Source organism: Macaca mulatta, chromosome 14 (assembly GCF_049350105.2).
Source record: "Macaca mulatta isolate MMU2019108-1 chromosome 14, T2T-MMU8v2.0, whole genome shotgun sequence".
Lineage (NCBI taxonomy): Eukaryota > Metazoa > Chordata > Mammalia > Primates > Cercopithecidae > Macaca > Macaca mulatta.
This window is the reverse complement of record NC_133419.1, coordinates 21,749,662-21,777,630: the sequence shown is the minus strand read 5'-3', so window position 1 is coordinate 21,777,630 and position 27,969 is coordinate 21,749,662. Positions and strand designations below refer to the sequence as shown.

General features: G+C 38.2%; 1 protein-coding gene across 1 annotated transcript in view; it reads left to right on the top strand.

Moving 5' to 3' along the window:
• The window catches only part of HSD17B12 (hydroxysteroid 17-beta dehydrogenase 12), a 167,666-nt gene that overhangs the window by 132,184 nt on the left and 7,513 nt on the right, over positions 1-27,969 (top strand). Inside the window, exons 7-9 of the mRNA XM_028833499.2 lie at positions 11,399-11,433; positions 18,750-18,831; positions 20,425-20,490. Of these exons, the coding sequence (XP_028689332.2) occupies positions 11,399-11,433; positions 18,750-18,831; positions 20,425-20,490 (183 nt within the window). The remainder of the gene's footprint in view (positions 1-11,398; positions 11,434-18,749; positions 18,832-20,424; positions 20,491-27,969) is intronic.

The following is a 27,969-nucleotide window of genomic DNA, read 5'->3' as shown; positions in this document are numbered from 1 at the left end:
AGAATTCTCATGGGCAGTGTCAGATACTTGAAATTTGAACATACTCATAGAAAGCCAAATCCATTTTCAATAACCATTTATACTAGTTTAAGGAAATTCAAAACATGTTTAACTCAATGTTTAACTTTACTGTTATTAGCCAAGTTTTTTTCTCATATAAGATTCAGTTTAAGTGAGGTAAACTAATTACAAGTGGACCTGTGAGTGAGTCTGGAGCAAGACTCTCATGCACAAAATTGATGCTTTTAAAACATGGCTAATAGGAATATATCTAATAGTCCCAAGATCATTTTAAGGGCTCTCAAAACATTATTGTTGTTCTTAAACTCAGAGCTGATACAGATTTTGACAATATGTGGAACTATGACTTTATTTTTTAGCAAGCAAAGGTTTTTGATCAAAGTTAATATCACTTCTAGTCTACAACTTACATATTTTATAATTTTTGCCTTTTGAAATGACCGATGTGTACTATTATTTTGATATACCTTTTCTGGTACATTTGGCCAAGTGCTTGAAAATAATAAGTGTTAAAAACAATGTACATGTGTTTCATAATATCTTGTGCTGAGTTAATGATAAAATATGTTTGTTTCAGTTTTATTTTCTAGAATTGTTAAAACTAATTTCAGAGTAGTCTTCTGATAATTTTAACTCCTCTGTCAGATAAACCATATAAACCATTTACTTTAGATCCATTAGTATTTTCTCTTATAACCTCCTGCTTGTCTACACTGACATGTTTGTATACTTTTATGGTGTAAAACCCTGGCCTCTTCAGTCTCCATGAACATGCCATCCCTTGGCTCACAGTCTGCAGAAAACTAATGATAGAAAGCCAAGGTCCTGGCCTTAATCTGTGAGAATCAGTCATCCTGCTGTGCTTCATGGTCACAGACTTTATCCTTCATGCAGCATCTGAGCACAGATCAGCATGGTCAGTGGTCATCACGGTGAGTCTCTGCTTAAAGACCAAATGGGGGAAAGTATGGATAAAACAGCACAAATCGAAGAGCACCATAGAGTAACTTTCAGCGTTTTAAATATAATGGTGAAATAAACATGAGATACGATTTTTAATGTCTTGACAAATTATAAAATGCTTCTCCCACCTCTTCATCCTTCCTCCTCTTCATTCTTTATTGACATTGGCATATATACTTGTTCCCATGAAATGATTTAGTGGAGACAAATGCTAATTTATTAAACACTTGCATGCCATATTGATGGTAAGTATCATTGGCAGAACTGGATATCTACTTACAATTTTTATACATAAGCTTTCTTTTGCAAACCTAATCCCATTTAAAAAGCACTAAGGGAGTTTGCTATTTAAAGCACTTCTTCATGGAGCCAAATAAGCATCCCTTCATTCATCTTTAGTATGAATCTGAATTTTCCTGTTCCTTTGTGATATGTACTTCTAATAGAAAACAAATCAAAACTCTCAAGGTATGGAATCAATGGATCAGGGAATTAATATCATCTGGAGGCTTGGCCAATTAGTTTTTGTTGTACTATATGCAGAATCAATGTAGTTGACATCTCTGAGCACAGTTGACTGGTGACCATTCAGATATGGAAATGACTTGACTGGAGCAGTGGGAGGTGAGTGGTGTGCAGTGGCTAACCAGCAGGTAAGAAGAGGAAGTTAGGGCATGATTGTGCAAGTCCTTGAGTGCTGTGCTTAACAGGCTAGAGAGCCACAGAAAGCCTTCAAGCAGATGTAAGGTGTGATCTGATCTATGTTTTAGGCAGTTCTAATGGCAGAGTGACTTGGTAATAGGTGTTTTATGATGCATGTGTTTTTCTTATTTTTACTGAGAGAAAGGCATTCACCTTGACGAAATTTTGTGTGTAACGCTCCCAGGTTTAGGGCTGTTTGATGCTGCTGTGATTTGCCCTATAATATATTTGGATGAATTGTACCTATTGTTCTTTAGTTGACTGTGTTACGTTGCCAGGGACAGGGCCACATTTTCAGTAGCAATGGCTGTTTGGAGCCCTGGGGTAACTTAAAAGAAGATGAAAATTGGTGCAGCTACAGAATCTCCAAAGGTTTTATTGTGGCTGGACATCAGGGGAACTGGGGCATGGATGTCTGCAGCCTAACGCCACAATGACTTTCTCAGAAAAGACCTGTATAAGGAAGAGAACAATCTCTTCTCACCATCAATGTTGGGCCAGGTTTTATCTCCTCATTAAACTACATGACAGGGAATAACTGGCTGAGGAGTGTTCCAGGAGAGATTGGTGAAATCAGCTTGGCCTTGTGACTTTGGGCTTGTGTCCCTACTTTGGAGATGTTTGCTGAGAAGGGCCCCAGCATCTTATTGTAAGGTCTGTAGTGTGCCATGAACATTGAATGACCTGGCTTTACACTCCTTCAGATCCATATATTTATGTTCTGGATCAGTAGGTCAGATGATTGTAAAACTCCATGTTGTAAAAGTTCCATGTTTCAATAGAGAATGAAAGAAGTGAAATATCCTGAGACCAAAGAAATTGCTGGTCACCACCAGATAAAATGGTAGTAATGTGGCCAGAAAAATATTGAGGAAGAAATATTAATCAGAAAGTTTTGACTATAGACCCTTGATGTTTAATCATAAGCAGTTCTTCCAGGCCACTTAGTTCTCCAGTTTTGTCTGATGGTTTTACTTTTCGATCTTGTCCAGTATTTTGAGTTTGTTCCTTTCTTCCCTCTCAGTGGCTCACTTCAATGGGCTTTCCCTTTACGAGGGATGTTTCGAAGCCTTGTTGCCTGCTTTTCCAGTTTTACTCTTAAATCCTTCAGGGATAAATTTAGTCTTGTTCCTGTTCCCTGCCTGCATATAGTTAACTGATGTAGAAACTCTATATGTAGGTAACCAATATGGCAGGTAGATCAGTCTCAAACTGTAAGAGAAGTCCTACTCGACAGGGCTTTCTTCTGATTGCAGATGCTCTGTGACTAAAATTTAAGATACATCTTATTTCTCATCAAGAACAATGACCTTTATCCCAGAAACGGTGGAGTTTAGAGACAACTGAACCTCAAGACATTGAACCACACTTTTCTAAAAATAGTTCTAGTTTCATACCTGAAGGGATTTCCATCCCAGAATACTGAGAGAGTTTGCAAATGAAATTATTAAACCGCTATTGATTGCTATTAGAGAAATCATGGAGAATGGGAGAAGTGCTGCAACTCCAGAGGCAGACAAATGTAGGTTTCATTTCAAACAGGGTGTACACTGAGCTTCACATCAGTCCAAAGACAGGTTCTAAAACAAATATTGTGCCCTTTGTTTCTGATTTGAGATCTCTTGTTTTAACAGCTACCAAATTTGGGGTTGCCTTACTTTTCTGGGTCAGATTATTCTTTAATTCTTTTATTCACAATTTTCAAACCTCAAGAGACCCTAGACTCTTCACTCCCTTTCAGATAAGCACTGCCCAAACAGTATTACCTGAACTGCCTGTGGCGCCTGTGGAAAGGTGGGAAAACCATTCTTTCAGGTGATGCTGGACCCTAAAACTGCTGCTGCACTTAGTGAATGAGGTGGAAGCTAGAGAATGGCCCTGCCTACAGCTGAACCTCTGAGGAAATGTCCAGGCCACCATTCTGACAAATAGAGAGGATGTTCTGACCTTCTTTATTACCTTTTTCTTAGAGCAGAGAAGGAAATGGATGGGGGTGCGGCCCAAAGTGAAATATATTAACAGCCTCCACATATTGTGAAATACTGTTGTGTTTTGTTGTTTGTTTTATTTGGGAATGGGGAAGAGCATCTCAAGCAGGGTTATGTATTAATTTCTTTTTACTTTTTTTAAGTCAATTTGAGATTTAATATTTTTATATTAATTTAATATTTTACTTTTTTGGGGGGGTCAGTATAAGACTTAAAGCAGAGGCTTATCATTTAGTTCTTCCTTCATCAGACATTCAACCAAGGTGGGGGCTTGAAACCATTTCTTATTAGGGGTGGGTGTGGGTAGGGTGCGTTTCTGAACCCTCCGGAGTGTCACGTGCCCACTGCTTGTCTTCCCTTCACTGAGCATTTCATTTTTAGACTCTTTCTTCTTTCTTTTTTTTTTTGTTTTGTTTTTGTGTGTTTCTTTTTTTAAGACAGGGTCTCACTCTGTCACCCAGGATGGAGTGCAGCGACACTATCATAGCTCACTCTAACCTCGAACTACTGGGCTCAAGCGATCCTCCTGCCTTAGCCTCCTGAGTAGCTGGGACTACAGGCATGCACCACCATGCCTAGCCAATTTTTAAATTTTTTATAGAGATGGAGACTTGCTATGTTGCCCAAGGCTATACTGGAATTCCTGGCCTCAAGCAATCCTCCTGCCTCAGCTTCCCAAAGTGCTGGGATTACTGGTGTGAGTCACCATGCCTGGACTAGAGTTTTTCTTAGATTGAGTCTCTCTTTCAGTTTAGAGCCTCTCTATAGATTGTAAGCACCATGAGGGTTGGTATCATGTCCTTTTCCTTTCCTGCTGAATCCTACCCTGGGCCTCACATACATCAGGTGCACAACACATTTTTTTTTTTATTCTAAGAAATAATAATAAATGAATGCTTTTTTTTAAAACTGAAAATTCTAGTTTTAGTTCAGGTTCTTTGGGAATAAGGGTGACACTGATTTTATGTGGCCCTAGAAGGTTGAACTTGAATCATTCGGTATTTATACTAAATTGTGAGAACTTCCTAATCTTTGAATCTGCCAGAAGTGGAAGAGGCAGAAGGTGAATATGCTGGGTCAGAGGTTGTAAACTGTTGGTCTTTCGGCCAGATGTGGCTGACAAACACATTTTGACTGGCTCAGTTTTCAAAATTCGGAAATTTTACACCCAGATTTCTAACTTCTCTTGGGAAAAATCTGAAAATTGGGTAACACAGACCTGAATTACTACATGGCAGCAAGTGACTAGAGCTGAGTAGTTTTTGGATATATGCAGTTAGTTAGGCCTACAGCTCTCTAGATTGCCACAGTCCCCACCAGTCTCTATTGTTTGACTTCTCTCACTCATTTACATTACCTCTCCGACCCTTTTAGGCACTGGAGTTTGGGTTCTTCTGTTCCAGGTGACTCCAAGTGTTCAATCTATTCAAATGGAATAACTGCTTGGAGAAATTGAAGGATTAGAATGACATCGACTAAATTAATCTCTTCTCTCTTAGTCCCTTTGGGCTGCTCTAACAAAATGCCTTAGACTGGGTAGTTTATAAAGAGCATAAACTTCTTTCTCAGAGTTCTGGAGGCTGGGAAGTCTAAGATCAGTGCCCCACCAGGTTTGGTGTCGGGTGAGGACCCCATTCTTCATAGATGGAGCCTTCTTGCCATGTCCTCATGTGGCAGAAGAGGCACACAAGTTCCCTCAGGCCTCTTTTATAAGGGCACCAATCCCATGTGTGAGGGTGGAACCCTCATGATGTAATCATTTCTCAAAGGCCCCACCCTCCTCTTAATGTCACCATATTGGGGATTAGGTTTCAACATACAAATTTTGGAGGGGTAGGGGTCGGGTGCCGTGGCTCACACCTGTAATCCCAGCACTTTGGGAGGCTGAGGCGGGTGGATCACTTGAGCCCAGGAGTTTGAGACCAGCCTGTCCAACATGGTGAAACCCCGTCTTGGCCAAAAATAGAAAATTTAGCTGGGCATGGTGGCGTGCGCCTGTAATCCCAGCTACTCAGGAGGCTGAGGCAGGAGGATCACTTGAGCCCAGGAGTTTGTGACCAGCCTGGTCAATATGACGAAACCCTGTCTCTACCAAAAGTACAAAAATTAGCCGAGGGTGGTGGCTCACACCTGTAGTCCCAGCTACTCAGGAGGCTGAGGCAGGAGGATTGCTTGAACCCAGGAGGCAGAAGTTGCAGTGAGCCAAGACTGTGCCACTGGACTCCAGCCTGGCTGGCAGAGCAAGACCCTGTCTCAAAAAAAAAAAAAAATTTGGAGAGGGGGGACACAAACACGTCTTCTGCCCCATGATTCTCTGAAATAAGAGTATGAGACCCTTTGCATGGTTTTTGAAAATATGTTTTTTCCTTTTTATACCACAGTGTATTGATTGTATGTCACTTAGCCAGAAGTGCCTTATGCGATGCACTGCCCATGGAGTAGATGATAAAAGTTTAGATGAATGGACAGATGGGTGAAAAGCACAGAAACATTTGTTTTTTTCACCTGGATTTGCCTCTGGCATGTGACACAATGCCAGTAGGGGGAGCCCTCTATTAATTCGAAAATCCATGAGACCAGTCTCCGTTCAGCAGTCTAATTGTATTTAATTTAGGGTTTATGTTAAGGATGCATCCCGGCACCCTGCCTCAAGAATTTAACAGCATTAGGAATATGATAAAATATGGGAAGGAGAGTAAAACCCTCACCACTGATCTCCATCCACAGCTTTTCTAGATGAAGGCGTTCCAAGTTAATAGCTAGTCTTAATTCATTTTGAAATTAGTTATCATTATGTTCCTAAAAAATTCCAAATTATTGGATACATTTAGTCCTTAGAGTGTCATAGTAACAGGCTGCTTCAGGCATAACTACAAAATGATGGTTTTGCCAAAAGGCACAATAACCACTCTGCATTGTTTTCTTCTTTCAAAAATGAGGGAGTAGGTATAGATTGGTACTGATGTTCTTTTCAGCTCCAAATGAAACTAGGTTATAGGATAAACGCCTTATATGCGAATGAAAATGAAAAATCTCTGAGAACTTTAGAAATTATTTTCTCCTCCCCAAACCTGTCACTTGTGAGAAGTTAGCTTATTTTGGAAAAATTTAGGTATTGGAAGCTCTTAGCATACTATAGTATGTGAAACTCAGAAACTAACTGTGTATGATGGTATACGCATTTTTTTTTTTTTTTGAGACGGCGTCTCACTCTATTGCCCAGGCTGGAGTACTGTGGCGCGATCTCGGTTCACGCAAGCTCGGGTTTACGCCATTCTCCTGCCTCAGCCTCCCGAGTAGCTGGGACTACAGGCGCCCGCCTCCACACCCGGCTAATTTTTTGTATTTTTTAGTAGAGACGGGGTTTCACCATGTTAGCCAGGATGGTCTCGATCTCCTAACCTCGTGATCCGCCCGCCTCAGCCTCCCAAAGTGCTGGGATTACAAGCGAGAACCACCGCGCCCGGCCATATATCCATTTTTTAAAAAATTTTGTTTAGAGTTTATAAATTACGGCTTTGGAATCATTATTAATTGGCATGGAGCTCTTTGTTCTGAAAAGTTCTTTCTCTTTTGATAAATTAATGTAGATCAAACCATATTTATTACAAAAGGAAAATTTTTGTTTTGAATGATATAGTGTTGAATTTAAGGTTAAGTAATATGGGGCTGGGAAAATGGCAAGGGGGGCTCTTAACTTTCACAAAAACTTAACATTAATATAAAGGAAAACCAAATAATACTTGGAGATCTCAAAGCACTTTTAGAAACTTTATCTAATTAAGCTTTCCACCCCCTGTGCAGTAAATATTCTGTTAGCTATACAGGTGAGAGTCTAAGAATTTCTAATTAAGTTGTGTTCTTTTTTACCAAGGTGCTCAAATTATACAGTTTGCCAAAGGAAATGTGTGCTGTGTCTTTGTAGCATGATTTTCAATGGCGTTACCATCTAATTTCTCCAAAACAGGCATTGTGTAACATTGTTGTCACTTTCTGTAATTATTTTCACTGGTATACTGTGATTTTGAAAAATTACTGTTAATGATTACAGTTGAAAACTTGTTTAAGGTATTTGCATCTAAGAGATGGTTTTCTTCCAAATTGTGTGGATACGTTTTTAGTTACTTGAATTCAGATCCTATTCATGGTAAGCAGGTTTCTTTGGGGTAGAGGGAGGGCAGAGGTGGACAAAGTGGCTATTTGTGGTATCCTAATTCCGGGTATGAATAGCCTGGATTCCTGGGGCTTTACCTGGATTCCAGGGTGAGTTGTTATACTTTATTCTCTACATATATATTATGATAATACAGGTGATTAAAGCATCTTGAATTTTAATGTAATCTTTTAATTTGAGCTTTTGATTGTCTTTTTGAACATTATGCAATCATATTTTCTCGTACTGTTCTCTCTTAAAAATGACCAAATGCCAAAGGTTATGTGACACAAGAATAATTTGCTTAAATTGGATCATTTTTCATACTAAATTAATGAGTGGGAAAATCTACATTGGCTCCTGGGTATAAAATAAAGTTCCTTCTACAAACTGTTTATTACTGATATTATAGGAGTAAAAGAGAAAAAGTTTTATTCAAATTAGGTTTTTTTTAGAAATAAGATTGTGGGGGTTTTCTAATTGTAAAAACAATGCAAGATTGTTGACAAAAGTATGAGAAATATATACAAACACTAAGAAGAAAATAAGTCACTTTTAGTCATAACCACAGATGGTTACATTTTAATATAATATTTTCAAGGATTTTCTAGGCCAGCCAATGCCTTGTTGCTGAATAATCTAATTATCTAAATAATCTTAATCTAATAGTATTGATTTTGATTTTGTATGAACTAAGCCTCTTATTTACTTCCCAGCCAGAATATACATTGCTGTACCAGTAAATACTAGTAAATATTTTACTCTTGACTTTGAATCAAATTCTAAATTTAACTGTCATCAAGACATTCATTTTTCCTCATATATTTGTATACTTTTTGACTTGCTTGCATATAAAGTGATAACAATACCTTAAGTGTGATATAACATATATATTAAACTATACCCTTTAGATTCTAGGCATCTAGGATTTTCTTGTAGTGAGGATTAATGATACTGTCACTGAAAATATATATGTATATAAATAGTAAACACTTTTCCTGCAAGGACAAGGATTTCACACTCTCATTGTTGTAGAAGCACTATTGTAGAAACTTTTGTCTACTTCTTAGGAAAGAATTAAATTAAAATTTGTTTGCTGTACACTTTTGGAAACAGTTCCACAGGGAAGAAAATGGGTCTGGAAATCATGTTTACTATTACTTGTCTAATATTCTTAACCACTGAACTTGCAAGTTACGGTAACCTTTTTTTAGAAGTATGTTAAGAGGAACAAAAATTTTTCTGGTACAGCAATTATCACCTACAGATGGCCTAAAATTAGCATTGAGTTAACTCCAGAAACAGCTTGTGAGCTGTGAAATGGAGTTCAGATAGATAGTGAGATTTCACAGAAATGCTTGGTATATTTGCATAAATAACCAAATATCAAGATACCAACTGATGCATACAGATAACTCTGCTGATAGCTTAGCTAAAAATCCTACAAAAATTTGGTGTTAAAGAAAATTTAATTTGATCTGAACATAATGAAGCCTCTTAACTAATGCATAGACTATTAATGATTTGTATATATATACTCAAATAAAGAAGGCTTGAAATTGAATTTATTGTGACATAATCTGATTAGAAGGAAAGATAATTTCAATATAGATGAAGGCATTGATCAATTTGATAAAAGCATGCAGAGTTCAGGTTAACTTTTCTCAGGCTTTTCATTGTTATTATTTGACAGATTTTAAAAAGATGTTACATTTTATGACAAGGAGAGAGAATTTAGAGTCAGAATGTAAAAGGAGGAGCTCATGAGCTATGAGAAAGAAATTAACTTTTGCAGGGGAGAACTTGTGTCTTTGCTGATGAATCATCTAGTCATTGGGCGTTCAACAAATATTTCTGGCCTTTAATAGCCAGGCGTTGAAATCAGTGTTTATGTCAAGTTATTAAAACTTCTTGAGTTTTAATTCATATACATAAAGAATATATTTTGAACATGTCCCTACATAAAAGACCTCTTGACGAAGGAAACATTTAATGTTTAGCATGCCATTGGTATAATTTTGTAAGTATGGTTTTATGTTACGGGGTTTTGTTTTGTCTCATGATTTTCTAGGTAACTTTAGGCATTCAGAAAGCAGACATTTAATATATACATGACATGCATATGGTATAAGGGAAAAAATAGCTCCTGATATTCCCCCATCTCCCTGCCCCCACTATTCCAACTAGAAATAGAAGAAAGCCTGTTTAAGAGAGCCAAACAGGCAGTGGCTACCCTTTCTGGACTCCACTTAGCTGCTTTGTAGTTAACAGATCTCATTTCCTTAATACCTTAGATCACCCCCACACCTGGGTAAAGACATTTTTATTACCAGTCTCCTTCCTCATTCTGTTTCTGGTGATCTCAGGACTTTGGAGAACTGAATTATAGCTTCCCTTCACAAAATGCTGGGGGAACTCTTTATAATATTTTAGCTAAGCGTTATGGTCCCTGATGAAATGTGCTAAATTTAAAAAAAAAATGTTTTCAAATACTGTTAGGGTTTTGTATAATCTATCCTTTACAATAAAATACTCCACCACTGTTAATATGCCTGATGTACATCTGTCTGTACTACCATACAAAGCTGTTCATAATACATCTGGATTGGATGTCCACATAGCAGAATTTACCTTGTCAAATCTGGATGGCATTTTCTTTCTCAAAATATTTCTAGGAAAACAAAATTCCCTTCTCATCAGAATGCTATCTACTTTAATTAATACGAAGTATTATTCAAGATAGAAACAACAGAATTTCTAGGTGTAGCATGCATTGAAACCTTATAAAACAGCATCTGTTTATTAGAGAATTGATGATATCTGGGAGTCGGGAATTTATGTTACAACCTCAGTATTTAACTATGAGGTGATTTTGACTAAACCATTGGACTTCTGAACTTTTCTTGGTTAATAATGTATCAAAACAGAGTTTAGAAATAGCCCCTCTCATTATATGTATTTAGTCAACAATTATGAAGTCCTTAAAAAATGGAGATGTCACCTTTTCATTGTTGGTTATTAGAGATCACATCTTAACTCTCTTTAAGGATGAGTTTTACTTACAGCTAACTAGAACAACAAGAGAAATGAATATGAAGATATACTTACTCTTTGCCAACATATCACTTTATGGCATTCTTTTAAAGACTTTTTGGCTGGAAAAGTTTATGTGAGCTCTTGAGATTAGAAAGCTTAAGTCATCATGGTAGGCAGGATATTTCTTCTGATAACATATATTCTTTTCTGAGAATGCATTTTGGGAAATGTAGATTTTCACTGTAAATCCTTCATTGTTTAAAGAACTCTGTGCCAGTATTACATTTCAGGCAAGACTAATTTTAGCCAAGTTCATTGGAAGTATTCCCTGTGTTCTCTCCAGTAATTTCAGCTGGTTCCTTTTTATGCCCTCTTGACACGGTCACATTCTAGAGTATAGAAAATAACCTGCTATCTGTAGAAGGGGTGAATGGTTTCATGATTCTCTTCTTTTTAGTGTGGGTGAGTTTTCTTCACTCTTTTCCTGTTGCCTGCATCCTCGGCCATCATGAATGTTTTGCTTTCTCTCTTGCAGATGACACAATTGGTACTGCCTGGCATGGTGGAAAGGTGAGTCACAAGCTCACACACAAACACTGTGGAAGCAGAGCTCATGATTATTTAGAGGGAGAATCCTTGCTTTGAAAAAAATCACTGAAGTGACTAATGAACCAAGCCTCCATGTCTTAGCCACAGAGTGATGTGCCAGGCGAGTCACAGTAAAGCATGAGTCATTGGTGGTGGAGGCCTTTTCCACTCGATTCCCTTTTTATTTCTCTCTCTAGGGTTGTAGTGGTTCCTTTAGATCAGGATGAAAAAGCCTGCCTGAGTCACCATCACTAACTCAATTGCCTGCTATTCTGAGGGGGTGGATAGAGTTCCTGGGATATTCCCGGGAATACCTTCTTAAAGCTGTATTCTCTCAAAGCCAAAATCAGTAGAGTTGGATTAAGCAAGACCTCTTCTTCTGGTTTTTCACTTTTAACTGGCCGAATGGCTGTATGAGGAACTTAAGCATGTTATATAAAGTGATTATAAGATGTCAAACCAACCCTTGGAGGAAAAGGCAATGTCCACTTGCCCCATCTTTGTTCCAGTTTGAATTGGTTCTGCTAGTACGTGCTGAATGTCTTCATTTTGATTGAGAAACATGTTGTAGAGTTCTGTTATTTGAAATAGCATGAAGTGTAAAATTGTAATTAAGCTCTTTCTTCCTTGGAAAAACCTGAGTGATGTCTAGGCCTTCAAAGAAAAGCTGCTAAAAAGATTTGGGCTTGCATCCTGAGCTAGCTCGATCGTTTGCTGAATTTAGGGCATCGTAGTCATCTTTTTTTCTGCAAAATAACTATGAGTTTGGAAGAGGCCCAGAGGAATCACAGCTTTGAAAAGAGAAGACCCAAGGACCATACTTCTGTTAGGAAACTTCTATGACCCACTCCAGGCAGGCATTACAGCTTATGTTTATTGAGTATATAGTAAGTGCCAGGAACTTAGTCAGTGTTAACTCATTTAACTTTGATAGCCTCCCACCATTGTACAGATGAGGAAACTGAGGTTAGGAATCCATTTGTTGAACATCTACAGGGACTGGTTAAAAAACGGTTTCTCAGCAAAGGTCCTTATACACAATTTTGTGTATTTTAATTGTTTTATTTTAGTAACACTTCCCTTTAAAATCTTCAGACTGCCTATTGTTAGGTGCCAGTGGGAGTGGATTCCCGATGGTCAGCTACATAAATGGCAGTGGTTAGACCAGCCCAGAACCCTAGAAGATAGTAGAGTTGGGGCAAAGTAGAACTCAGGAGAGATTAAATTTGGGCCTCACCTTAATCCTAGTTTTGACATCTGCAGGTAACATGGCATTAATTCAGAATAGTAAATCTGTCCATTAAAAAAGAAACACTTATAAACCACAGAGGTATTGTGAAAGGAATTTTTAATTGTATTGAAGAAAACCATATCAAAAGAGATAATGGTTACAAAATCATTTTACAGCATAAAGTCTTAGAGTCAAAGAGTCATAGAAATCCAGTGCATTAAATTAATTGACAGTAACCTCCCTCATTTGACAGATGAAAAAATAGAGGCCCAAAGAGATGGAGTGCTATGAAGCTATACAGTTAGTAAATAATACAAAACCAAGGAGCTGGGAACTTCACTGCTATCTCTGTAGACCTGACAGCCATGATCACAGCTGGAGCATTACATAAAAGCAATGCAAAAAAAGAGAGTCCATCTATTCAATAGGCATTCATTGAGTCAAGTGTATCGTGGATATGTTGGATCCTTGCCTTTTAAGAAATCAAGTTGAGGCTGGTGCAGTGGTTCATGCCTATAATCCTAGCACTTTGGGAGGCTGAGGCGGGTGAATCACTTGAGGCCAGGAATTCAAGACCAGCCTGGCCAACATGGCAAGACCCCATCTCTACTGAAAGTACAAAAACATCAGCTGGGTGTGGTGGCACACAGCTGTAATCCCGGCTACTCGGGTGGCTCAGGCACGAGAATCACTTGAACCCCAGGAGGCATTGGTTGCAGTCAGCCAAGATAGCACCACTGCATCCAGCCTGGGCAACAGAGCAAGACCCTGTCTCGAAAAAAAAAAAAAAAAAAAAAAAAGCAACGATCAAGTTGATTTTAAATTGAGGTTAAGAAATGGTGGAAAGTTATCAGAAGCTATGACTGAAGCTGACAGCACATTACCATTTTGATACTTGTTAAGAACTAGTGAGAAATATATGTGGATTTTATGAATCAATACTTTTGGTTAGGAAAAGGAATGTCTATGTCTACTTGAATTAAAGAACTTAGTTACTAGATATGTCAGTCAAGGTAAGCTACCTGCTGAAACACACCACTCCCAAATCTCAGTGGCTTAACACATAAAGGTTTACTTTTCCCTCCGCTCTCTACCTGTCATTCAGGGATCTGCGGCTCTTTCCATCTAGGGGCATCATAATTTTCTAGGATCTTGGAGTTCTCTGCATCCAGCTGACAGATGAAAGAAAAGAGAGTAAAGATGGTTTTAAGGGAAGTTTCACTTCTACCCACATTTCATTGTGCAGAACTCAGTCATAGGCTACAACTATTGCACAGAAGGCCAGAAATGTTAGCTGTGTGCCCAGAGAGGAGAGAAAAACTCCAAGTTAGCACATCATCTTGAAAGCATTCTTACCTTACACATTATAAATGGTTTCATTATAGCCTGCTCTTTACACCATCCCCAAATGGCTTATTTCCTATGGCTGGTTTCCATAGCATTAGTATCTCCATTGAGTAACAGCAGAGTCCTTTATCATGATCCTTTGTTATTGTTTTCCTTCCACTGGTTCCACCTCTGATGTATGAGATTTTCCAAACCCTCTAGAACTATAGCCTAGGGCCAATTGACTATCACTAAACAAGTATCTATAATCAAACTAAGGTATTGTTACGATAGATGTAGAAAGTACATAATTACATTATAGAGGAAAGTTGCTCTTTTCACTTCCCTGGAATTATAAACATTGTGTACAGCTGGAGCCAGGAGGTGGTTGCCATAACAACCGTGGGACAGCTAAAAATAGCCCCTTTCATAACTGTATTGCTTAAGGTGGAATTATGACATGTTATGGTGTTTTAAGGCAGGTAATTCTCTTTCATGTGCTAAATGTTTGCAAACTTTCTTCCACAAAGCAATATTTGTACAATGTAAGTATTTGGATTGCTGGTTCTAATTATACACCTGACCCCTGTGTTCCAAGATTCTTTTTGACATAGATCTCTATTTTTATAGGTTTCTCAGTCTTCTTGAGAGTCTGTTAGAGAACTGTCTGTGCCAATTTCAGTATTATGTTTAAGCTTTAAAAAATATATATAATGACAACCCTCCCCTTCAAGAGCCTGCTTTTGTACTACTTGATATGAAGTGGAAATGTGAAGAATTGGGATGGATTTTTTTTTTTTTTTTTTTTTTGGTACATTCTTCCTTGCCTACCATCAAATTCTGTATGCAGTTAGCAGTCTCCACTAGGACTGACCCTGCAGTTTCGGTTCCTCACAGCAGCACATCTCTCTTCCCACCTGCACTGTGGGACAGTGATGAAGTTTCTGAGGAAGGTAGAAAACAGTGACTTACTTCAAAGGAGACCTATTATGTCCTCTATGACAGTAGTATTTTTACAGAGGTGCGGACAAGGATACCACAACAGTCTGATAGAATATTAAGGCACTTATAAAATAAAGGCTTAGCAATTTTTTTAAAATCCAGGTGACAATTAAGGGAGTCTTATTGGGAATTTCACAGGTCTGAGGGAATTCCATGAGAGAGCATATCTATAAGAAGCTGTAAGTGCGAGGTACTGAGTTTTAGAGTTGGGCGAGTTTAATGTCTGGCTTGTGGGAGGACTCATAATTAAAGAGAATATGTTTATAGGAAAAGGTACTTTCCTGTCAGCAGTTGGTGTTTTCTGCTTTGGGTTTTTTCACAACATTTTAGTTCTGGTAGATCCTCAGTAATTTGTACCACCGATACACCATTGTGTGGCTGCTAGCAAGTAAGCAGTATGATGAATTAAGAATGTTGCATCACGGAAAACATTGCTTGACTTGTTTATTTGGATATTTGTCATAACGAACTAGAAAATGCACTGAAGTATGAGCAACATGAGTCTTCATTATAGAACTTCAGCAAAAATTCTTGATGTACCTTCCAATCTTAGAATTGTTCCCAAGTCCCCAGAAAATGAGAGATTAACCAGGGTTTGGTTTCATGTTTGTTTCTGTGTGCAATTAAGCACAGCCCATTTTGTCCTTCTGCTTGATATAACAGAGTTGTCATGAGTCTGCTGTGCCATGGAAACTGGTTTGACGTCACTAATTCTGCTTAGATGGAGGATTAGAGCTAGACAATGTGGTTGATTTTAAGGGCGAGTCTTTTGTGCCTTGCAGTCCCAAATGCTCAGCCCCATTTCTACATAGAGAACAGATACTGTATACAGTACAAAGATTAAGGCAGGCTATACCAGTATATTATCTATGATTCAGACAGAACTAAGTTGAATATTATTGCCCTTGGAAAGAAAGAGCGAGAGAATTTTACACTATTGTGTGTGGGGGTGTGGGAGGAAGGTTTTTGCTAGACAAATATGTGAGCTTAATGGCAGGACAGAGATTTGTAGAAGGGCTATTTTCTCTACTGTCACTTTGGTACCATTATAAATGCTACTCTTTTATTTACTTAGGTCGAGTGCATTCTTGCTTTAACCTTTGTTAGTCTTAGATTTGTTTTCATATGTTTTAGCATGCAAATAGTGTATTTTGTATGAAGTACCCTCAAACTCTGACTTTTTACTAATTCAAAGCAACTCCACCTCCTAGAAGTTTTCAGTAGGATTAGAATACTTGAGAAACAAAATCTTAGTTGCCTCAAGGAGCAAACAAGTAAGGGAGCATGACTGCATGAATGTGACATCGGATAATTGATCTGTATTGTATTTTAATATGGGAAAGAAACTTTTATTAGCTTTAAATGACTTTTCCTGTATTTAGATCATTGCTTTGGTGAGTGAAGTTTTAAGGGTCTGTTTTGATCAGGTCAAGATTTAATTTTTGAAGTGCACTTGATAATGTTACATTTTACCTTTTACAGATTTTTAAATTGCATTTTGTTAGTGAGAAATGGAATTTAAAATGTAAGGTTTCTGTTCAAGGGCACATAAAACCACCCCAGCTAACTTGAGCATAATGGAGCATTTAATCCAGCTGATAGGCCAAGCACTGATAGGTTGCAGCTTCACTGGAAAGCCTCATTTTTCTGCATCTACTTCAGACTGGTTGTGTCTTCACTTGCTGTGAATGAGTTTGGACATAGCTGTTCCCAGTTATATGAGAAAAGGTGAAAATAAAATACTACCCATACCTACAAGGATGCTTAGGATACAGGAGGGGGGTTGACTTGTCAAGATTGAGGGTTACTTCTTAGAAAGCCTATTGTGTTACATGCGATATGATCGTTTTCACTTGATTGGGATCTGCTCCCAGCTTAAAAGTGATACGTTCCAATATGTCATAAATATTTTTCTTGCTCTTTTCACAGATTTGTTGAGATAAATTTCACATACCGAACAATCTACCCATTAAAGTATACATGGTTTTTATACTTTAATGGTTTTTAGGGTATTCACAGAGCTGTGCAACCATCACCACAGTCTAATTTTTGAACATTATCAATACCCCAAAAAAGATAAAGATATTTTAAATATTACAAATTAATACTAAATTAAAAATCTCCTGTAACAAAAGTGGTCTTTCTGTTTTCATCAAAGGAATTTCTCACAAATATAGATAAAATGAAAGGACTAGATATTCATTGCTAATTTACCAGTTTTTATGTTAGAATTGTTGAGTTCTAACTCCTGATACAAACTCTTACCTTAAAATTTAAAAAGAAAAGACTTTTCTGTTTCTGAGGAAAACACAAACAAAAAATACCAGAATGATATAATTAAACCATTGGCTACTTATTTCCAACTTTATTCAAAACCCTACTAATATTTTTAAATTTGAAATGTAATTTTTATCATCAAAATCTTAATGGATTTCACAGTTTAGGAAGGCACATAATACTAATAAGGACTTCTGTTAAACAACAACAACAATTTTTCCGGTGATACACACTAAGCCGAGTACTCCCACTTCCCTTTGATGGTTGAAGTGGCATCTCGCCTAGCGGCTGGCAGATGAAGCGGGTGACTTTTGGGGATTATTTCCTTTAAGATTTATGTCTGAAATAACTTAGATGCCATTTAATCATGTATTCTTTATTATTTTGCATAAAGGGGGTCTTTATAGTCCCTTCTTTGAGCTAAAAAGGTGTTGGAAGTAAATTCAGACAAAGAACAATGAGAAAGTGGGTTAAGAAAAGGAACCTAATATGGGAGACAGGAGGTGGGTGGGATCAGGTTGCAGTGGCTGACAAAGGGGAATCCTCTGAGAAGAACGGATTTGAGAGGAAGAGTTGGTAGTTGTGACATTCCTAAACCATAATTCCACACTTTACCTAACCTAAACATACTTTTCAACAACTGGTATCTTTATAGCATTGCTTTTCTCAAGCTAATTTTCACTTTTTTGTAGAATTAGAAATTCCTGGTAACTTTGATTTTTTAACTTTCAGTAGTCTCTAAAAGTTACAATAACAATTGAGCTTTGCCTTTTGGCAAAAGACACAGTTTGATGAACTAGAGAGTAACATAATTTTCCAGTCAACTCTTTGTTGGTGCCCAAGTCTCTACAACCCAGGAAAAGTAGAAGTCGAAAGTAGAAGTGGAATCTACAACCCAGGGAAAGGATATAGCCATTCACTCATTGCCAGAAAGTTTTATTAAGTACCTGTTAGTTATGTGCTCAGTACCGTGTGGAATATTTTGAGGGAAAGTGGGCTATTATATACAGAAGCTTATGGTTTTGTTGGGACGAGGAGAGAATGTTTATATACATAGAATGATTAAATCCTACAGTAAAGTAGTACATGATGATATGCTAAAAGAAAGGTGCATGCAGGGAGTATAAGAGATCTGTAAGTAAAAATTCTTGGCACTGTGGCTAGAGAAGACCTCAGAGGGTAGAGATCAACTCGAGGAGACTGGAGATCTGATCTGGTCATGCCCTGGATTACTAAGACTGGGAAATGAGCTAATCGTGAAGAAGAGCTATTTTTAGTTGATTGAATTATGTCTCATTTACTGACCGAGCATAGCACGTACTGATGAAAGGCAGGGAGAGATGTGTGTTAGAAAAACAGCTACGTTATTCTGTTTCAAATAATTATATATCTCAATCTGTAATTCACAAACAACTGCATACTGTGGTTTCACTCCTTTTACATGGTACATTTTCCTTTTTAGATCCAAAGGGGCTATTCTGAACATCTCATCTGGCAGTGGCATGTTCCCTGTCCCACTGTTGACCATCTATTCTGCAACCAAGGTAAACAGTATTTTCTTAAATCATGTCAATATAGTAATAAGGAGTAATTTTTGATCTGAGAAATTAATGTAGATTTAACTTTCCTGAAGTTCTATTCTTGGCAGTTTTCCAATAGACTGAGAAGAAAAGGAAAATACCCTACTTGAGTTTCAAAAGAACCCGAGTTGGAGACATACTATATACTTACAGTAAACTTACAGATGGGACCCCAGGATATCAGATTCACAGATGCTGTTTTTCTCCCCCTAGTACTTTACTGATTTTGAAAGTGATACTTGTGCCTTCCATAGAGAGATGACCTAGGCAGTTAGCTTAGTTAATTAGAACATGATGTTAATGAGTCTGAGATTAGAGATTTGATATATGAATGAATCCACTTCACACAGCATAGAAGAAATGCATCCAGTCAATGTGTAAATGTACATAGTAGGCACGAGATAGGCTGGGTGAGAGTGTATTTTGCCATGTTGTCCAGAATTCATAGATATTCTTTGTCACCTTTGGGGTGAGACAAGAATTTTCCAGAACTCTCTGGACAATGTCATAATTTCATACAATATCACCATTAACCTCTTCACATTACTGCTAGGAAAGTAATTTAGAATGTGTCTCCTACTGCCTGCAGGTCAATGGCGTCATCTTTAGATACATTGTTGAGGCATCGAATACATCTCTGAAGGGAAAATGATCACTCAGATGTTGAAATTAAGCAGACTTTTAGGGAAAAATAAACAAAAATATGTACAGTAAGAACTTGAAACATTTCAGGGAAGGAAAAAAGCAAAACCTCCGACTTCTTTTTCATGTGAAAAAAGTCACTACTGTCTTTTGAAAAGCTTGGTACCACCTCCCAACCCCTACAATCTACTTTCTGTGTCTGGGAATATACCGTAGGCAAGTTTAAAATGAATGCCATGTTTCCTGAAGGGATTCATGATCTTCAGCTTACCTGTTCTACTCCATGGGTACAAAACTATGACTAATTAGAACCCTTGAAAAGTCACTTGATTCTTTGCATTTCTAGTCTGAGGTTTTTTACAAACCTATTGATACAAACCTATCTATTTTACAAATAGATTTAAGGTTGTATTATCAGAAGAAGATGGGCTGTCACATTCACCTGTGTATTTCTTGGATCTTGTCATCCCAAAGCACCAAGAGGATGCTTGTTCTGTTCTTTTTAGCAACAACAAAATCCCCATGGAACAGAGTTGAATGGACTTCATGTCATGTTTCTGTTTGAGTGACAAGTGGAGAGATGAAACGCATCCTTTGTTATATAAGAGAAAAATATTTTTTCTTGGAAAGTAACTTTCTGGGGGGAGAAAAGCATAAAAAGAATCTTTTCCAGTTAAATCAAAATTTGATCTGGATATTATATTTGGTAATATAATAAATACTTCATTTAGTGGCAGATAAAAACCACTTGAGGTTTTGAGGTGTTTTTCTGAGTTCTCTTCTGCATTTGAAATGAAAAAAAGATGAGAAATTATAGCATTAAATGATTAGTTTATTATTTTTGTTTCCATGGCTACAAATCAGGCAGATTGATGTAATGTGTGTGTTTTCTTCTCACTCCCACTCCCCTCCCAGACTTTTGTAGATTTCTTCTCTCAGTGCCTCCATGAGGAGTATAGGAGCAAGGGCATCTTTGTGCAGGTGAGTGGAGTTTGTTTCACTTAAGTATCCCTGTTTTTGTGTGGTTTCCAACAGCAACTGTTGCTGTCTTGGCAACAACAACAAAAAAATCATATTCCTAAGTAACTGAATGTGACATTAGCACACCATTAAAAACATGGTTTCTTTTTCCTTTATGCACTTGTCTCGATTTTTAAAAAATTATCCCCTAGAATTTCCAAGTAGGGATACTTAAAGTAGAACTAAACATAGTATAAATAGCTGAAGCATATTTTTTAGTTCTTAGGGTTTTATTTTGAGAGACCAAGACTATCAGCATCTCTCTCTTTTTTAATTGTGGTAAAATAAACATAAAATTTACTATTTTCATCATTTTTAACATGCAGTTCAGTGGCATTAAGTCCATTCACATATTGTGCAACCACTGCCACCATCCATCTCCAGAACTTTTTTCGTCTTCCAAAACTGAAACTGTGTACCCATCAAACATGAACTCCCCATTTCCCCTTCCCTCCGGCCCCTGGCAACCACTGGTTGATTTTCCATCTCTATAAATTTGACTACGCTTAGTACCTCATATGGGTGGAATCATACAGTATTTGATCTTTTGTGACTGGATTATTTCACTTAGCATGTCTTCAAGGTTTAAGTTCAACACGTTGAAGTATGTGTCAGAATTTTCTTCCTTTTCAAGGCCGAATAAAATGCTATTGTATATAGACCACATTTTGCTTATCCATTTACCTGTCAGCGGGCATCTGGGTTGTTTCCACCTATTGGGTATTGTAAATAATGCTAATATGAGCATGGGTTTACAAATATCTCTTGCAAACTCTGTTTTCAGTTCTTTTGTATATGTATACAGAAGTGGAATTGCTGGGTCATATGGTAATTCTGTTTTAAATTTTTTGAAGAACTTTGCCATTTTCCATGTCAGCTGCACCAGTTTACACTTCCACTGGCAGTGTGCAGGGTTCCAGTTTCTCCACATCTTCACTAACACTTGTTATTTTCTATTTTGTTTGGTTTTTGTAATAGACATCATAACGGATATGAAGTGGTATCTCATTGTGGTTTTGATTTGTTTTTCCCTGATGATTAGTGATATTGAGCATTTTTTCATGAGCTTATTTGGTCATTTGCATATCACCTTTGAAGAAATGTCTATTCCAGTCCTTTGCCTAAGTTTAATAAAATCATGTTGTTTGGTTTCTTGTCATTGTGTTGTAGAAATGATCTATATATTCTGGATGTTGTCCCCTTATTAGATACACGATTTGCAAAGATTTTCTCCCATTTCATGAGTTGCCATTTTATTTTGTCTTTAGTCTGCATAATGCCTTTTTATTCACAAAAGTTTTTAATTTTGATGTAGTCCAGTTTATCTGTTTTTTTCTTTTGTTGCTGGGGCTTTTGGTGTCAAATCCAAGAAATGCTTGCCAAATCCAGTGTCAGGAAGCTTTCCCCCTGTTTTCCTGTAGGAGTTTTCTAGTTCTAGTTCTTTGATCCATTTTGAGTTAATTTTTATATACTTTTGAGTTTATTATGTAGCCAGCAGATACAATGCTGTGAAAATACAAAATATGAGAGAAAGCAAATATAGGAGTTTTAATGGGTGGCAATTTCAAATTAGCCATTCTTCAATTGAAAGAAATAATATTTCTGTGCTCAGGCAGTTTTTAAAAATGTCTTGGGAGAAGCTGCAATTTGTACCTCTTTCCTGCTCCTGCCCATCAGCTACCCCACCTCTATGCATGTCTGGTGTTTACTGTGGCTTCCGTTCCTGTGAGGCAAGTATTTCACTTTTTGTACCCTGAAGCCCCAAATGATCGATCAAAATAATAATAGTGAATATTTGAGTGGATACTTTTCAGGTACAGTGCTAAACACTTTTATATGTATCATTTCACTGTATCTCATAACAATCCCATATGATGGTGTGATGATGAGTATTATTATTTTTGATTGCAGAAATTGGGGCTTAGAGAGGGTAAGCCACTTGCCCGTGTTGAACTGGTACTCAAATCTGGGTCTATTTGGCACTAAAGCCTTTGTCCTTAAACACTGGACTACTTGCTGCAGGCCTGTAGGTCAGCACTGAATACTTTCTGGATCCATCTGTGCTCAGGGAGTGATAGAACCAGAAGGTGGTTGGTTGGTTAGTTCCATTTCCTCCTTTATGCCTGTAGACCATCAAGATGGGCCTAAATGTCATGTAGATGTAGCTTCTAAACCTTTTTATTGAGTAGATACTGGTGGGAGCTGAATCACCTACTGTGAGATAGAATGGTAATGAGAGGAAGCAGGGATGACTGTTTCCTCATCTTCCAAGATCAACTAAGAGCCTGCTTCCTCTAAACCCTGACCTGAGCTTTTATCCTAGGGAACCTTAGAGGTCATAGCCACTTGGCGTTATTTCCGGCTTGCAGCTTCCCATATGTATAGGTTTCATTCAGAAGGACATGTTTTCGAGAATCCTGGATTTTATACAAAATTACTGTACTCTCTTTTTCTTCTTTCCTTGACACCAGTCGTTTTAATGTTAGTAACGCCAATGTTCTATGTAGAATATGTTGTATTTTAGTGACAAGGAAACCAGTAAAACATTCGTGAGAAGCTATTACATTCCATGAGAAGGTATTCGTGGGAAGGTATCACATGCCATGCAATGGTATACCATTTTCTTTCTGATGAATCTAATTGTAATCACGCTATTAACTGAATAGTTTGTAAACACCTATTGTGACTAGGCAGGAATCCTAAAAAGGTCCGTTGGTGATTGACCTATAAGCAGAGTGACCAGACGCTGTAAGAAGCAGGCCTAACCAAATGCACCAAAGGGCTGAGAGAAAGATTTCCAGGGCAGGCAAACTGTGGCCCAAGCCTTAAGAGAGGGACAGGGGCCGTAGGGCTCAGGTGCAAATGGGGCTGGGAGAAGATATGGTGAGTAGAACTGGAGAGGAGTTGGGGAAGGGTTGCCAACAGAGGAAACAGTCATGAGCATTTCAGAGGGCAGAGCATGTACTAGACACTGGGATGACCACTCTGGCCTGAACGTGGGGGAGGACGATGGAGTGGCAAGAAAGGAGATGGCCTTGTGGAGTTCAAATTTAATCCTAAACCCTATGGGCAGCCACTGGAGGACTAGGAAGGAAAGCAACATTATCTGATTTGTATTTTAATAAGATCACCCAGGAAACATGTGTGGGCTGGAGTACAAGGCAGAATCAGCTGATAAATACTCCTAGTCCAAAAAATTTGTGGGCATAAAACACCACCAAAGAAAAGCCAATCATTTTTAACTCTGAGCTTCATTTAGACTACATTTTTTTTTTTGCCCCTTTGATCAGAATTAATAAGAGGTTCTCTTTCTATTCTTCTTCAACATTCTGATGTATTCACACAGAATGACGACTGTGCCTTCCCTCACAACCATTTGAGTCTTTATTTTTTCATCAAATTCATTCAGAGTTTAAACCTTGAATGAATTCATGTGACAAAACACAATGACGGCTGAAATGACTGTTTATAATTCATTATTAGAGAAAAACAAAAGTTCATCAAAATAAAATATTTCAGAAGACAAATGCTAATGTGTTTTTACAGTAGCTTCTAGTCCCACCAGATTACTAGGTGGGAAATCTGGAGAAAAGATCTTTGAGGGAAACAAGTTGTGAGAATGTGAGAGGAGACAGTCTTGCTGGTGGCACTTGTTGTTTGTGGTAAACGGGAGACCTGCCTTTTCCATGGCATCACAGAAAACTCTGGTTGTGCATGAAATTTCAGCCTGTTTATCAGAATGACTTCTAGTCCAATGCTGTGTGGCTATGTTTCCGTTTTTTTTCTAATCCTTGCAAAGAACGCTATCTTTTTAGGTCTACCTCCATGTGAATGTACATCGGATTGCTCTTTTGGGGAAGGAAGAGGGTATATTGTTCAAATTCTAGATTGTTTCCTATTACTTCTTAATAGTTTTCTTTTGCATTTCTCTCCCCATCTTTCCTTCAACTTCTTAACTTCTTTCCCATAATTTTATAAGATAATTTAAAATTGCCTTCAAGAATTCAGATTTGCCATTATATAATCATTTCCTGGAAATGCAAAAACACAATAACAACAAGAAGTGATGTAAATGCCCTGGAGGTGAATGATGGGCCTGAGAGACTATTTGATTTTGAACAGAGGATGAGAAGCACATTCTCAAGGAAACCTTATCATAAGTGTAGTCTGTTGATGAGGACTGTTTGTTCTCATTACCTTATAATTAAAGTCCAGTCAAAAGAAAAGACACTTGTGTCTTTCAAAAGACAAAATTATTATAAGCAATTTGACTGGCTAGGTAGTGGGCCCTAGCCCTGGGCTGCTTCTGTCTACGCTGTACTGACTACCAGTTAATACTGAGCAAGCAGGAAGTAGCTAAGACTAAGACTAAATCGTAAAACTATACCTCTTGAACTCTTATTCTGCAAAATTTTCATAAGCCTTCTGGTTTAAAAAAATTATTTGGAAATAATTTCAAGTCTACAGAAAAGTTACAAGAATAAAAATAGTGCAGACAAAACTCTGATGCCCTTTGCTTAGATTTACTTACTGTTAACATTTTACCACATTTGTTTTATCGTTGGAGAGTAAGTGCAAACATTATGGTCCTCCAATTCTAAATTCTTGAGTGTGTACTTCTGAAAAATAAGGAGTTGTTTGTTGTTTGACAGGTTCTCACTCTGTCACCCAGGCTGGAGTGTAGTGGAGCTATCACGGCTCACTAGAGCCTTGACCTCCCAGGTTCAACTGATCCTCCCACCTCAGCCTCCCGAGTGGCTAGGACCCCAGGCATATGCCACCAAGCCTAGCATTTTTCGTTGAGACAGGGTCTCACTTTGTCACCCAGGCTGGTCTCAAACTCCTGAGCTCAAGTGATTCTCCTGCCTTGGCTTCCCAAAGTGCTGCGATTACAGGTGTGAGCCACCACACCCAACCAGATAAGGATATTCTCATATATAACCACAATACCCCTATCAACTCAGATTTAACAGTGATACAATAATTTTATCTAATGTATTATTTGTGCCCAATTTTTGGTCTTATAATATTCTTCATCCTGTCCTCTTCCTCCACTAAAGAATGCAATCTATGATCAGGTGTTATATTTAGTTGTCCCGTCTCTTTTGTTTCCTTTAACCTGGGATATATCTAAAACCTTTATGTTTTATGACAGTGACTTTTTTAAGAGTACAGTATTCCTCCTTTTTAATTATACATTCCTCATTTGGGGTTTCTTTGATGCTTCCTTAGAGAAACCCAAAAGCAAGATTCGGGTTATGCTTTCCCGGCCAAAATATCACATATGTATGTGATGTTGTGTCCTCAGGGCCTCATGCGGGGAGACACACGAGATCCATCCGCTCATTGGTGGCCATGTTTCTGACCCCCCCACTCCAGGTGTTACCCAACTCCTCTGCCATATAATTACCATTATTTCCCTTGCACTAAGAAGCAATCTGTGGGGAGACCTAAAACCGTGCAAATATTTTGGCCCTTATCAAAATTTCCCCTAGATATAGCATCAGTGATGTTTCTTCACAAACCTGCCTCATAAAGAGATTTTTGATGCTAAAGAATCCCTGAAGCCCTGCCTGTATATTTCATCATTTCAAGATGAAAAGTCACAGCTAAAGCATGGTCACAGTGTCCTCAGTCCAGGCTGTGGTTTTATGAAAATTGCATTGGTCATCAGTGTGCCTAGAGGCAGAGAAGAAAGGACACTGAGCTTGGAGTCGGTGGACCAAGGTTTGAGTTCTGCCTTCAACACCTGGTGATCATCTGACCTACAGAAAGTTGCTTCATTACTTTACACCTTAATCTCCCCTTCTAGCAAGTGGGATAAATGATATGAGATAAAAACACTCCAAGCTGGGAAATGATATATAAGAGTGAAGAAGAGAGGAAAGAGACTTATATTTATTGGATATCTGCAATATGCCCGTGTTTTCACCTTTGTTTTCTCATTTTACACAGATATTAACCTAGTCCCATTTTACAAATAGGAAACAGGATCAACAGGAGTCCTGTGCTGGGCGCGAGGGCTCACACGTGTAATCCCAGCACTTTGGGAGGCCGAGGCAGGTGGATCACTTGAAGTCAGGAGTTCAAGGCCAGCCTGGCCAACATGACGAAACCCATCTCTCCCAAAAAAAAAAAAAATTAGCCAGGTGTGGTGGTGCGTGCCTATAAACCCAGCTACTCTAGGGGGCTGAGGTACAAAAATTGCTTTAACCTGGGAGGCAGAGGTTTCTGTGAGCTGAGATCGCACCCCTGCACTCTAGCCTGGGCAACAGAATGAGACTTTGTCTCAAAAAAATGAAAATAAAGAGGAGTCTTGAAACTTGCTTAAGGTCAGTTTAGTTTATCAAACAGCTTGTGCCTGCTTTTACCAGGTCGTTGGCTAGACATCTAGGAAACAAAGGTAAATAAGACCCAGTCCCTGTCCTGAAGGCACACAGAGAAAAAACAGATATTAAACACATTATACCCACAGTAAGTCCAAACTAGAGGTATATATCATGTTCCACATGTCTTCAGTCAAGAAATATTTAGAAAGCACCGAATAATCTGGCAAAAGACAGACAGAGCCTCTGCTGTGGTTGAATTTACATTTATCGGGAGGGAGACAGACATTAAACAAATCCACGAATAAGACAATTGTATAGAGTGATATGTTCTCGAGAAGAAACTAAAAAAGAGTGATATGTTCAAGAACATGGGGAAGTGTAGAGAATGTACCAGTCTTGGTGTGAGTAACTCCGTCTGCAAAGAGGTGTTGCTCAGTCATTGAGTGTTTTGCTCAAGATCACACAACTAGTAAGTGGTCAAGCTGGAATTCGAATCCAAGTTGGTCTGATTTTAACCAGTGCTGATTTTTTTTTTTTTCCTATTACCCTACCACCTCTGTTTTCACATCCCAGACTTAATCCTTTAGGAAATCCTTGCAGCATACCCACGATTTGACTACTTCTCATGACCTCCGCTGCTACCACTCTATCTGAGCCACCATCATAGCTTGTCCTGGACATTTTGCAGTATCTTACTATCTGGCCGTCCTACACCCATTGTGGTTTAACAGCCCCTACAGTCTACTTATAGCAGCCAGAGTGATCTCTTTAAAATAAAATCCAGCTGGGCACAGTGGCTCACACCTGTCATCTCAACACTTTGGGAGGCTGAGACGTATAGATTGCTTGGGCTCACTGAGTTCAAGACCAGTCTGGGCAACATGGTGAAACCCTGTCTCTACAAAAAATACAAAAATTAGCCAGGCATGGTGGTGTGTGCCTGTGGGTCCTTGCTACTTGGGAGGCTGAGGTGGGACGATGGCTTGAGCCCAGGAGGTGGAGGTTGCAGTGAGCCAAGATCGCACCACTGCACTCCAGCCTGGGTGACAGAGCGAGACTGTCTCAGAAAAAAAAAAAGAAAAAAAGAAAAAAAAAAATCCAGTTACTTCAC